The 13,564-nt window shown below is 46.4% G+C and overlaps 2 protein-coding genes across 2 annotated transcripts; both read left to right on the top strand.

Annotated features, from left to right (window-relative positions):
- The first annotated feature begins 10,195 nt into the window (after positions 1-10,195).
- On the top strand, positions 10,196-11,542 carry LOC106660333. The gene has a single exon (XM_023457619.1). It carries the CDS (start codon positions 10,196-10,198, stop codon positions 11,540-11,542), a length of 1,347 nt encoding a protein of 448 aa, XP_023313387.1.
- A 97-nt stretch (positions 11,543-11,639) lies between these two features.
- Positions 11,640-13,525, top strand: LOC111693274 (the record flags this gene model as incomplete). Its single annotated transcript, XM_023457618.1, has 1 exon — positions 11,640-13,525. A coding segment is annotated over exon 1 (1,886 nt), but the record flags the coding sequence as incomplete, so codon positions are not given.
- Positions 13,526-13,564: the final 39 nt, after the last annotated feature.

Here is a 13,564-nt window from a genome sequence, read left to right as displayed (position 1 = left end):
TATTGGCACGTGCCGCTTGACTCCGATTGTCGGCTTTATTGCCTTGATCTATGACTCGCGGGTCAACCGATCCTTAGCCTTTTTGTCAAAACGCGCTACCGTGAATCCGATCGTCGGCTTTACCGCTTTGATCTCTGGATTGCGGGTCAGCCGATTTCTGGGGAGCGGGGCAGGTCGCGCCGGTCTGAACCTGTGTTGTTGTTGTTAAGTTGGCCTGCGACGGTCGTTGCTCCGATCGCGCGATGCGTATGTTTGTTTCAAGAAGCCGTGCGTTGCTCAACTTTACCATTTTCGATGAGCAGTGCGTCGCTCGATGTGAGGCTTTTCGTCGCCTTGAGGGAGCCGTACGTCGCTCAACCTTGTTGCTTCTGCTGAGCGGTGCGTTGCTCGACGTGAGGGCTTTTACCGCCTTGAGGGAGCTGTGCGTCGCTCAACCTTGTTACCTTGACGTGAGGACTTTTACTACCTCGAGGGAGTCGTGCGTCGCTCGACCTCGTTACTCTGACGGGAGGGCTTTTCATCGCCTCGAAAGAGCTGTGCGTCGCTTATCTTTGTTATTTCGACGTGAGAGCTTTTCATTGCTTTTAAAGAGCTGTGCGTCGCTCACCCTCCGTGAATGGAGCCGAGCGTCGCTCGTCTAAGTGCTCGTCATGCTTTCCGAATGCTCCGGCAGATGGCGCTGCTGCTCAGAGGCTAGCTCATTACATGTGTGTCGTCTATTCGCGTCTTCTTGTGTTGCGTTTTTCTTTCTTCTACTCAAATTGTATAAATTCGCGGGGCTGAGTACGCAATTGTAACGTCATACGAAGTATGGCACTACAAACTCCCCCTTCCTTGCACTACGCGTACGTTCGCCAGAACTAGCGTATGGCAAAAAGAAATATCCTTCGGTATTAAACCAAAAAAAAAACGCATACATCCCCCTTCCTTAAATTACGGGTACACCCGCAAGAACTAGCTTCCGACGTAAATATGATGAGAATCAATTTGGTTCGTTCGTGTACTTCTATAACGTTTTGTATTCGTTCGTCATCATACTCATTATGATTATACTTTATATTCATCATACACAATCTCTTCGTATTCGCATTCAATACTTTCTAATACAAACTTTATTTAACTTTCGTTCCATGCCTTTCAATTTTTTTGCATCTTTTACGATGATATCTCATTTAATCTCAAGAATCGTTAAGTACTTTCGTTCATACCGGGGAGGTATGGGACAAGGGCAAGAATAAGGATTTCGTGTATTCGTGTGTGTGATGTCGTGTGTAGATGTACATATAGCAATATGTAATGTACGGTCGTTTTTCGTCTTGCTACTTCGTAAATGTTTCTAGTATCATATTCTTGATTTCTTTTCAGTTTTCGAAATATTGATTTTCATAATGCATTTCGTGGAGTCTCTTCTTGACTTCATATCATATTGGAATTATGGCATAGCGCGCTAAAAACTCTAACTTGCTTTCGCCACTACATGGACTTACTGTTATTGTCAGACAGTGCTGCTCACAACGCAGAACTCGTATACGGCATGGGTCTTATATCGACGTAATTAGTTTCTGCTTATTCTCAGTTGCAGACTTATGTAATCATACATTTCGTCTCCTATATAGTCCTATTGAGAATGTTCACTTTCGTCAATTTCGCTGATATTTTCTGTTCGGTTATTTTGAATTATAAACCATTATTTCGTATGTACTTATTTTCATATTATTGGTGTTTCTGTAGCAATATAATTGTGGTGAGACTTTCTGTATGTTATAGGGTGTTGAAGTTGTGTGTGTGTGTGTGTTTTTTTATGGATGTATTAATATATTTTATTTAGTAAAAAGAGAAAAGAGAAGTTTACATTAGGTAGCAAGTGTAACATATTGGTTTAGACTGTACATAGGTTATGTAGATTCATCCGCATCAATTTCCCTTTGTTCCATCCCCGCGAAAACCGCCGTTAGGCATTACTTCACGGGTGGAGGGATTGGCATTATGCGCTTCGTGAGGGCCTGGATGGGGTGGCGTCTTCTTCTAGCCGCATCGTTCGGAAAATTTTGGATTGATTTTGTCTCAGGATGTCACATTACGCTACAAAGTGGCGGACCATTATCATTCCTCATTCTCGGTTGAATCTAATCTCACTAGGGAGCGTTTTGATCCCATGACAAGCGCGCGCTTGTCTCTTGCGAGATAATTTCGATACCACCGCATCGGTGTTGTAATTGTCCACTCACCTAATATCGTCAAGCACACGCAACACGAGTACGGTCTCTTACGTTAGGGATCAAAACGCTCCCAATCTTGGCCAGTAACGTTTCCTAACACATAGAGTTCTTCTACCAACGTGCCTGGAGCGCTGTGATCTCTGTGAGAGAGAGATATGCTTCTAAATTTTTTTCAGTGCATTCCTTCATCTCTCAGTCTTATGACAACTGAGCGGGCAAAGGAAGCAACCGCGAGCCAGTTCGACTAGCTCGCGAGCATGGGCCTGGTGGTGTCATGACCTCGTGTAGCAGAGCCTGTAACCTCTGTCTTTCTTCGCTGAACCTTGGGGAGTGATAGAATACATGCTCCTTCTACGATGCGGGTATGCTTTACGTATTGTGAAGCGTTCAGGGCGACGTATTCATGTGCGTGCTTCGGAAATCGCGGTGCAAATTCAAAATATAAACAAGTTTCGGCGTGCGCGCCTCACAACTGTACGTTGTGCGAGTCTTCTGAATGATCGTCTTACCCGTGTTAGCCGTGCGCGGCCACCAAACCACGTTCTCGGCACATAGATTTGCAAATGAGAAATATTTTTCCAACGTCACGGGTTTTTGTGCTAGCGAGTTAGAAAAACCTGGATTTTTTTTCATTCTTTGATAATGATATTGCAATAAATAATAAATATAAAACTACAAGTATTCCAAACCTGTATCATTTTTAGTGCTACCTTTGTCGCTAATAATGCTTAAGTAAATTATATCTACATATGTACTTTACGTAGATCTGACATGACTCGATGTCGATAAATTGATCGTTGCACAAGCTGCGTGCATCGAAAAAGGCGATGCACGCATCCTAAAACGCAAAGCATAGACGCCCCGAGAAACGCAGAGTAGCGGCATCGACTTATATGAAGCGCTCACCTCTTTCTCTGATGCAGTGTCGCTATTTTATGAGTAGATGGCGTATCACATTTTTGGGTGCTGGTGTGCGTCGCGTTAAGTAGGCTCTACACCAATCATAACAATAGTACAGCGAGGCATCTGTCTGTCTCTTTCTCGCATTAAACGCGTTCTCTCTCTCTCTCTCTCTCTCTCTCTCTCTCTCTCTCTCTCTCTCTCTCTCTGTTAAACTTGCACGCTAACTAATTGCAAGGTCACTGCTGCTATCGAATCTGCACTGTCCTTGCTTTTTTGTCAAGATAGAAAAAACCACTCGGGATTTTTCATTGAGGCTAGGACCATCTTTCCATTTTGTCCACATCATAGGCTGCAAGGTGCGCGATTTTCAGCAAAATTCAACCCGTCTGGCGCAGGATGACCTTATCTGTGGTATCTGCGCAAGTGATTACGCATTGTTTACGTGTGTGAGATGAGTGCTGGTGTTAGTCACCTGTGTATTGTGTGCAAAGGTGAACTGGGGAAGAAGGGGAAAGTTCAGTGCTCTCTCTACACTTTGTGTGCTCATAAAAGATGTTTGCCGTCTCCCACTCCAAACCCATATACTTGTACTGCTTGCTCATCCTCTACATCGCGTGATTCTTCTGCTCTGAAAATTGTTAAGCCTCGCTGTAGTCTAGCTGCTGAGGTGTCATCATCGGTCAGGCGCTCATCATCTATAAAGCGATCGCGTTCATCTCCACCATCAGCGTCATCTGATAAAATCGTGAAAATGTCGCGTAAAAATTCAAAACCCACGCCGCCCGGTGATGATACGGTTGCCCCAGCCTGGTTCAGAGCCTATGAGAGTCGTCTCAATGAACGTGTTAATACGGTTGAAAGTCGAATGAACTCGTTGAATGCGCGTTTCAGCGCTCTTGACACTCGCTGTGAGGAGATTTCGAAGCGGCAAGCGGAGCAGGGAAGTCAAATTGCGGAGAACTCTCGCGAGATCAGGGTGCTTGACCAGCGCATTTCGAGTGAAGTCGCAGACATGCGTGAACATCTGAAGGACAGCGAAAATGAGATCTCTGCACTTCGTGGTGATTTAAATGCTGCTGCTGCCGCTGCTGCTTCTCGGCCTGTTTCGGCTGCGCATCTCGATCTGCTGTCTTCTGCAGATACCTGTGAGGTGCGTATAGCAGACATCCCATCTTCAGTTGAGACTGACAGCGTTGCGGCTGCTGAGATGGTCCTTAGAACTCTTCAGCTTGATCGTCTCGCCTCACTCATTTTAAAGGTGCGCCCGTGGGCTCCAAGGAGTCGAGCCTCCGTTGACCCTGATTCAGCGTCTGCATCTTCGAGCAGCGCTAGGCGAACCATGGTCGTGTGCCTTGCTTCAGCTGGAGCTCGTGGTATGCTGTTGGCGGTGGCTCCGCGTCTGAGACTACTAACAATTGGCTCAATTTTTGGTATCGACCATGATGGTTCGGACAGACTGTATATGGGACAAATTTCCTGAAGTGTCCTAGCGCTCTGCCGCACGGCATTTTTTGGCCGAATCACTCAATTTCTAACTCGCTGTAAAAGTATCAAAACGCCCCTCAAAAAAATAACTAACTAATGATTTTGATAGGAAATTTCCTCAGCTTTTTGATGGTGAGGTCCGATTTTCCGGAATTTTCCATTTTCCCCTCGGAAAATGCAAGTAAACATTCAAACTCGAATATCTCGAAAAACGCCACTTTGCGTTTTTTATGATTTCAATCGAAAGATGAGGTCTTTTTACATCGGATATGGTAGTTTTCTGAGTGTATTTTTGATGAAAACTAAGGAAAATACGGGAGGTTTTAGTTAGCGCTCGGCCGCTCGACGCCATTTCCAGCCTTGCGCGGCTCGCTGTAACTTGTAACTCGCTCTTATGACATTGTGATTTGGCTGGAAAAATTATTAAACATATGGTTTTGATAGGAAATTTTTTCAGCTTTCTCATGGTGTATTTGGATTTTCCGATAATTTACGTTTTCATCAGGAAAAGTAGAAAATAGACATTCAAGTCCATTTTTTCTAGTGAAAATGAAAATTATCGGAAAATTCAAATACACCATGAGAAAGCTGAAAAAATTTCCTATCAAAACCATATGTTTAATAATTTTTCCAGCCAAATCACAATGTCATAAGAGCGAGTTACAAGTTTAGAAATTGAGTGATTCGGCCAAAAAATGCCGTGCGGCAGAGCGCTAGGACACTTCAGGAAATTTGCCCCATATGTCGACTATTCTTTCGGGTCTACTTTATGGCCTGTACAGGAAGTGGCAAGCAGCTGGTCGCACGCTTCGGTATTCACCACCGGTCGTCCGAGGCCTACGCATTTTCATGCGTCAATCGCAAAAATCTCCATTGATTCCGATCATCTGTGAGGCGGATCTTGGCAGACTTAAGCCGCATTCATCTTGAAATAATCTTGGCTCGTCGATAAACTCAAACATACCCACTACCTCAAATTCGCTCGAGATTAGCACAATCAATATTAATAGACTTCCCACCAATTTCTCTTTATAAAAACAAACAGTTAATAGTAATGATTTTCATCTTACAGCAGTTAGTGAAACTATTCTGATTTTTTTTTGACACCAGGACCGACCATAGCAAATAATAATAATTATAATTAAATTATAATTAAATTATTTTTTTTTTTATAATTATAATTAACGATTATAATTCTTTATAATNCTCGTCTATGTAATTTTTTTTTTTTTTTTTTTTTTTGAACCTGACAATTCCGATTAAGTCGATCGTTGTCGAGCATCAAGCCTTATCCTCATCCCTCCTGCCCTTGTGGGAAGACTGATCTTGTCGACAGAGAGAGCGTGATCAAGTCTATTTATTATTAAAGTTTTTCTTTCGTCTGTGTTTTACAATGTTATAAGTAATTACTGCTCTTGTATAAACAAATTTGTAAATATTATAATTAAAAATGTCACTGTATATTATTGCCATGTGGGCCAAATGGGATTCTACCTCAAGGTCCGTATCAAATTAACAAATCAAATTAGGCAGACAACCGCTCGCACTATTCAAAATCAATGTTTTACGCACATTTTGTTTAATTACTCATTAGTTAGTTCGTTAAGGGGTAATTTTTAACATACCAATCGAAAGCTTGGAACTTTCTCTTTCAGAAAATATATTTTTTATTAAGATGGTTGATCTTTTAAATTAGTTATAAATAATAAAAGACCGCGTCCTATAAGAGCCCGTGTTAAAATCGCCATTTTTAAACTTGTTTATCTCGAAAGTTTGATCGTCAACCACATGTTTTTTTTGGAATCTCATTTTGAAGATCTAACAAATCGATTGATATAAGTTTTATCTTTTTGGATCATCTTTTGTATTATGTGTAGAGTCTCCTTAAGTGTTGTACATATTACTCCGTGTAGTTGGCGAGCGGCGTGGGCATAATGGCCACCAAAGTTCGAGGTTGCTCCGGGGTCAACTCTGCAAACGTATACCACTGGCCGGTCGGTGTGCGAGCCGGCGCAAGCAGGCACGTCGATGAATCGACGCCGCACGACGGACGTAGTCATGTGTCTTTGCTGCCTCACTCCATGCTGGAACACCGTAGAGAAGGATCGAGTCGACAACGCTGGCATACAGCCTACGTCGACTGCTCCTTGGACCTCCGATGTTTTGCATAAGACACAGCAGGGCACCTGCTACCCAGCTTGCCTTGTTGCTGACAATTCGAAGGTGCTCATCGAATCATAGCCTGGCGTCAATATGTACGCCTAAGTACGGGATACAGGGAGCCGACATGATGTAGTGGTCGCCGGCTCTGAGGATGATGGTCTCTCTCACTTTCCTGCTGGTGACCAGAAATACCTCAGTTTTCTGGTCCGCGGTCTGTAGCCCCATGTTAGTTAGGGCTGCGCGCACCAGACGTATAGTCTCGTTTGAGTAAAACCTCGACATGGTCTAGATGCTTCGCCACCACTGTGACTGCAATGTCGTCCACGAACCCCACGATTTTTGCGGATCCCGGAAGCTTGAGCCTTAAGATCCTGTCGCACATGACGTTCCAAAGAATGGGACCTAGTACGGATCCGTGTGGCACGCCAGCCGTAACATCGTAGGTCTCTACTCCATCATCCGTGGTAATTTCCTGCACTCTGTCGCAGAAGTAGCTGGACACTAATCGCAGCAGATAAGCTGGGACCTACATTTGGCTCAGGACGTTGAGAATTTTGTTCCACCGCGACAATCACCTCTTCTTAACCCATTAACGACCAAAATGCTCGATTTTTTTGTTGGTTTGTACAGCGATTTTTTTTTGTAGTTTGAGGCCTCCAAAAAGTTTCGTATGGACCTATTTCGATGTAAAATTTAATGCCCTTTCAGAAACTGAGCTCAAAATTTCGATTCTTTGCGTAATAAAAAAGTTATACTACTTATACGAAAAAAAACGTAAAATTTTTTACATTGAAATAGGTCCATACGAAACTTTTTGGAGGCCTCAAACTACAAAAAAAATCGCGGCGAAAACCAACAAAAAAATCAAGCAGTTTGGTCGTTAATGGGTTAATATGGAAGCGTCACATGCACGCACGATTGTGGACATGAGTTCGTCCACCATGTCCTCAGGGAAACCAGACCTGACGTTCATCGCAGAAACGACCTCAGCAAAGCAGTCACCATCGAAAGTTCGTGCGTTCCACTTACGATTGCCTACTGGAGGGCGGCTAACTATTCGATTTTACTCGAAGAGGATTTCAAACACAATGGCTTGGTGGTCGCTACCAGTGTAGGCATTGCTAACACGCCATGACCCAACTCGATCGTGGAGCGAAACACCAGCAAAGGTAAGGTCAACTATAGATCCTCCCCGTAGACCAACAAACGTCGGTTTCGAACCGGTTTTCAGCAGGAGGACATCCAGGGGTGCTAAGGCGTCTAACAGCGCCTCGGCCCCCGGTTTCGTCTCCCTGCTGCCACACTCCGTCGACCAGGCATTAAAGTCGCTCAGGACTTTAATCGGATCAGGACTTTTCCTCTGGCCTCGTCAATAATGTTGGACAGAAGGCCAGTGAATTCGTCGTGGGAGAGTCTAGGGGGCGCATGTATACCGAAGATAAATATTCTAGCTATCTATACCCAGGTGTAAAAAAGACTCTGACCAGAGGAGCACCGTTGCACGGGCACCCTCCCGCACACCCAGATTGCCGCTTGGTTGTCCGTATCCGAAATCCAGGTGCGTGGTGGCATGATTGCCACATCAATACTCAACTTTACCGCCGTCCACAAGACCAGATTTTGGGCGGTCTCGCAGTGATTGAGGTTGAGTTGGAGGAAGTGAATTCGTCTTACCTCCATTATGAGCCTCGCTAGAACTTCTTGGCAAGCGGACAGGCTGCACTCAACGAAGCATGAGTCCTTGCATCGTCACCCCGGCAGAGAAGACAGGAGGGCAAATTTTGGCAAATCTTGACCATGTGCCCCTCCTGACCACACCATCGGTAACACGACCTGCGGTCTGGACCCTGGCATCGGGCTGCCATGTGCCCTAGCTCCCAACACCGGTCAGTTAACCCATCCAACCCGGATGTGCCCCAGCTTAATGGCTTTAGCAGCCAGCTGGTCTGGCAGCATAACGACGGCAGTCTGTGTCTCCACGAAGGCTTTTCGTAGAGATCTGACTGCGTCTAGACCCAGCTCGATGGCACCATCCAGGTGGGTTCGGAGGGCCCCGCAGATCTCCTCCATCGTTGTGACCTCGTTGAAATCTTTAATCTCTATCGCGGTCACTGGAGTGCGAGCAGTTGCTGAATCCAGCTCTCCAATAGCGCTGTCCAGCTTCCGTCCAAGCTCGTCAGGGCTGGTGCAAGCCCTGTGTATAACCTGCAACCCAAGAGGAGAATCTCATCAGATCTTACTTTTGAAAAGGAGAAACAGGTGTCTTTACCTTTTGTAAATATTAAAATCGCAAATTTCCTCTTTTCGATCATCGGCCCGCAACTCAAACGGTGAATCTCGCTAATTATTACTTTTGAAAAGAGTAAACTGATCTTTTTACTCTTTTTTGGGTCGAATTTTACTATTTAGTGCTGAGCGTGTAAACTCGAGAACGTGTGAATATGTGCGAATAGATTGTCGAGTAAGGAGCGCTTGTTCGCCGTTTCAGTGTAGCGGATATTATGAACGTCTAGTAAACAAATTTTAAAAACAAATATCTCGAGAGTTAAATCTAGCCATGTACGATTAACTTTCAATAATAAAGTTTTAATTTGACACTGTATTTCTTATAAATGATAAAAATGATAGAATGAGAAGGTCAGAAAGCTGAGCTCGCATCAAGTTCCAAGACCCATCAAAGCCTGTACATTTATGCAAATTTTATTTTTACTTGGGTTTTATTATTAATGATTTTTTTATACATTTTCTTTTTTATTCATAATCCGCAAGTAAGGAGGAATTTTTTAAGATCCTTACCAGCTCCATAGCTCCCCCGTATATGGGGCGAATCATGATAGATGCCCCAGCGGTGTGCGCGAGTGCGCAAAACAGACAAATCACGCAGTTTTTGACTCGCTGTACGGACTTTACATTCTGTTGGGTTTTGGCGCTTTCGGACAGGGTTGCTGGAGTGAGAGAAGGGATTTTGCGTGAGAGCGCTCAACGAGCGGTGATAGAAGGCGATGATTAATTTGAATGAGAGCTGTTAGTCAGCAAGAGACGGTCGCTACTCTCACTCCAGCAACGGAGCTTTGGAGCCTATCGCGCTAATTGTCAATTTATCGATCACGGTTTAATAAAGTTATTATTTCAAAAGAAAGGTGTGCATAGTCTTAGCTTTTTCCCGCAACCCACAAGCCAGGACGGCTCATTTAATTTCTACGGCCCGCAGCGGCAACATTGGTAGCAGAGCGTAATTATTATAGAAGAAAAGAAAGCAAAACTCCTTTCGCTCGAAATTTGCGTGAAGATTGGTCAACGAACAAGTATAACAACACAGGCGGCGTCAACAACAGATCCCTCGGTGTTTATTTACACGAGATAATTTTGGCGCGAGTCGACTGGTGTAACGGTTTTCTCGTGGCGCGAGTCGACGTTATTTTTCCATGGCAACTATAGAAAGCCTACTAAGAGCGCAAGAAAAACTTGCGCAGTATATTGCTAATTTTTACAAGAACTCCACGGAGAAGGTGCGAGGATACCTCCAGACGGCTTCTCACTTCGCGGCAAGGCTGGAGCTGTTGGAAAGCTATTGGTCAAAGTTTACAGTTAATAACGACCAGTTGGTATGCTGTGAAAAGGATTTCGCATCGGAGACTTATTTCACCAACGATGGGTACGGTTACATCGAAGCCGAATATATCAGCGCAAAGGCAAGAATCCGGGACTTGTTGGCAACGGCTCTTCCGTCTGGTGGTTCAGGGGAAGCGTCGGCGGGACGATCGGAGATCAGGATCGAGCAGTTCTCCTCTTTGCCCAGTCTCGCCCTTCCAAAATTTTCCGGCAAGCAAGAGGAGTGGGAGAGTTTCAAGCAGCGTTTCTCCTCACTCGTCCGGGACAAAGAGCACATACCGAATATAGCTAAGTTGCAGCATTTATTAAACGCGGTCCAGGACCCAGCCGCGTTGCGCTTGCGAGGTCTGGAGATTACCGAGGCCAATTTTGATGTCGCTTGGGAGAAACTAATGCGTCGTTATGACAACCGACGTATTCGCCTGGCCACCACACTTGAGAATTTAATCCAGCTATCGGCGGTGAAGTCCAGGAACGCGCAGGAGCTCAGCGAGCTGATTGATCATTCAGAGGAAGCGGTTCGCTCGTTGAAGGAACTGCAGTGCCCCGTCGAACATTACGATGCATGGATTGTACATTGCGTAGTACGCAAGCTCGATACGAACTCTCGAGAATCATGGGAAATTTCGCGTGAAAACTGTGATGAGCTGCCGAGCTATTGCGACCTCGTGAATTTCCTCGAGAGACGCATTCACTCTCTTGAACAAGCAAGACCAGCGAACGAAAGCCGCGAAGCTCAGACTTCAAGACCGCGCTGCTCGGGTCAGCACCGTGTTTTTGCCAGCAGCACGCAGGTTCAAGAGGATGGCTCTGAGGGGAGGATTGCGCCTCTCTGCGATTTATGCCAAGGAGGACATTGGCTTCATAAATGCTACAAATTTTTGGCTCTGTCGCAAGCTCAGCGATTGGACTTTTGTAAAAAGAAAAAGCTTTGTTTAAACTGCCTGCATAAGTCGCATTTCGCCGACAGATGTCCGTCAAACTTGCGATGCTTGGATTGCCGCGGTAAGCATCATACTAAACTTCACATTGACGCTGTGAATAGGAAGATACCAAGGCGACGCGACACGGATGGTGGTTACGACGACCAGGGCGGACCCAACTGCGGAGGACGGATCGGAGCGTTCGATCGTTGCGCATACTACGATCGCAACCGCTGATGTCCTCCTCGCTACAGCTTATATAAAAATTGAAGCAGCTGATGGAACGTCATTGATCGTCCGAGCTTTGATTGACCCTGCGGCGCAGCGTTCATTTATGTCAGAGCGTCTGGAAGCACAATTGAAATTGTCAAGAAGGAAAGCAGCTTGGGCTATCATTGGCATCGGTGCCGGAGTGACCGCGAGATCACGAGGCGAGGTGTGCTGCACCGTCAGATCGCTAAAGCTCGCCGACTTCACTATGGATGTTGCGGCGTTGATCGTGCCAGACATCACACGGTATCTTCCGCCGAGGAAAGTTCCACTTAACTGCTGGCCGCATCTCGCCGACCTCGAACTGGCCGATCCGCAATATCACATACCTGCAAAGGTGGATTGTGTGTTGGGCGCTGATGTCTATCCATTATTAATCCAGGAGGGACTGGTGAAAGGAACAATAGGAGATCCAGTTGCACAAAATACGGCATTTGGCTGGATCATCACCGGGCCGATCCTGCCAGACCTCAAATTTCACGATATGGACAAAATACAGGTGTTTCATACCATTGTCGAGCCGTCAATCACATCCATGGTGGCCAAGCTGTGGGAGCTCGACGACGTGCAGGAAAAGCAGCACCTTACGGAGGAAGAAAGGCGCTGCGAGGAATTGTTTGTTCAAAGCCATTACCGGAACGAGGACGGCAGATTTGTTGTGCGACTTCCATTTGCAAAGCGAATCAATTTGGGAGAATCTCGCGGTGCGGCGCACGCGTGCTTATTGCGCACAGAGAGACGCTTTTCCCTCAACAGGCCGCTATTCGACGCTTACTCGACATTCATGAGAGAATACGTCGAACTGGATCACATGCAGTTGGTACCAGACGGTCAGCGGTCTCGACCGGCCTTTTACATGCCTCATCACGCAGTGTTCCGTGAAGACAAGCCTGGAAAAATTCGAGTTGTTTTCAATACCTCGCGAAAAACAACGAACGGACTGTCTCTCAATGACGTCCTGCTTCCGGGGCCGAAGCTTCAGGCGGACATAACGGTGGTACTCACGAACTGGCGTTTTTTCGGAACTGCAGGTACCACAGACGTCGAGAAGATGTTTCGGCAAATTCGGGTGCACGACGACGACGTGGACTTTCAGAGGGTGCTGTGGCGTCTCGAACCATCGTCGCCTATACAGGATTTTCGATGCACCACGGTGACTTATGGCACAGCGTCGGCTCCGTTTTTAGCTCTGCGCGTTATGCGACAGCTGGCCGAGGATGGACGAGACACACATCCCGAGGCGGCCGAGGCGTTGCATCATCAACTTTACGTGGACGACGTGTTTTTTGGAGCAGATTCTTTGGAGCAAGCTCTGGTGCGGAGAGATGAGATTATCGATCTGCTTGCGTCGGCGGGAATGAGGCTCGGCAAGTGGGCTGCATCTGACCCGAAGCTCATCGACGGCCTCGTATCGACGTCGGAGGATGTGGTGCCCTTGAACGTCGATGAAATAGTGTCTACACTGGGGCTCAAATGTTTGCCTGGACAAGACAGCTTCACATTTCAATTTGCGGCTCGCCCCACGCAGGTCGAGATCACGAAGCGATCAATTTTGGCGGAGATCGCAAGGACATTTGATCCTCTAGGCTGGCTGTCCCCGGTGCTGGTGTCGGCCAAGGTTTTGTTGCAGGATCTGTGCCTGGACGGCATCGACTGGGACGCCCCGATCTCTGCAACTTTGGAGCAGCGATGGACGGACTTTACCGCTGCTCTGCCCGAGGTCTCCTGCATCCGAGTCAAGAGATGGTTAAACACGCGCGAGGGAGAGGATTGGCACTTGCATGGCTTTGCGGACGCTTCCAAGCGAGCCTATGCTGCAGCGATTTACGTCGTCTTGCCCGGAAGAGCATCGCATTTAATCGTAGCCAAGACGAAGCTCGCCCCGACAAAGGTCCAGACGGTGCCCAGACTGGAACTGTGTGCCGCGGTCTTGTTGGCTCGTCTTGCAAGGCATTTGATAGATAAGCTGAGATTTCCCCCCAGAAAAGT

This window comes from Trichogramma pretiosum, unplaced genomic scaffold, assembly GCF_000599845.2.
Source record: "Trichogramma pretiosum strain Unisexual culture from Peru unplaced genomic scaffold, Tpre_2.0 scaffold197, whole genome shotgun sequence".
NCBI classification, from domain to species: Eukaryota; Metazoa; Arthropoda; class Insecta; order Hymenoptera; family Trichogrammatidae; genus Trichogramma; species Trichogramma pretiosum.
The sequence above is the reverse complement of the archived record's forward strand: the minus strand, read 5'-3'. Positions and strand labels throughout refer to the sequence as shown.

Bases quoted from the DNA above. Each gene is read 5' to 3' on its own strand.
- LOC106660333 (XM_023457619.1), top strand. From the start codon at position 10,196: ATGGCAACTATAGAAAGCCTACTAAGAGCGCAAGAAAAACTTGCGCAG.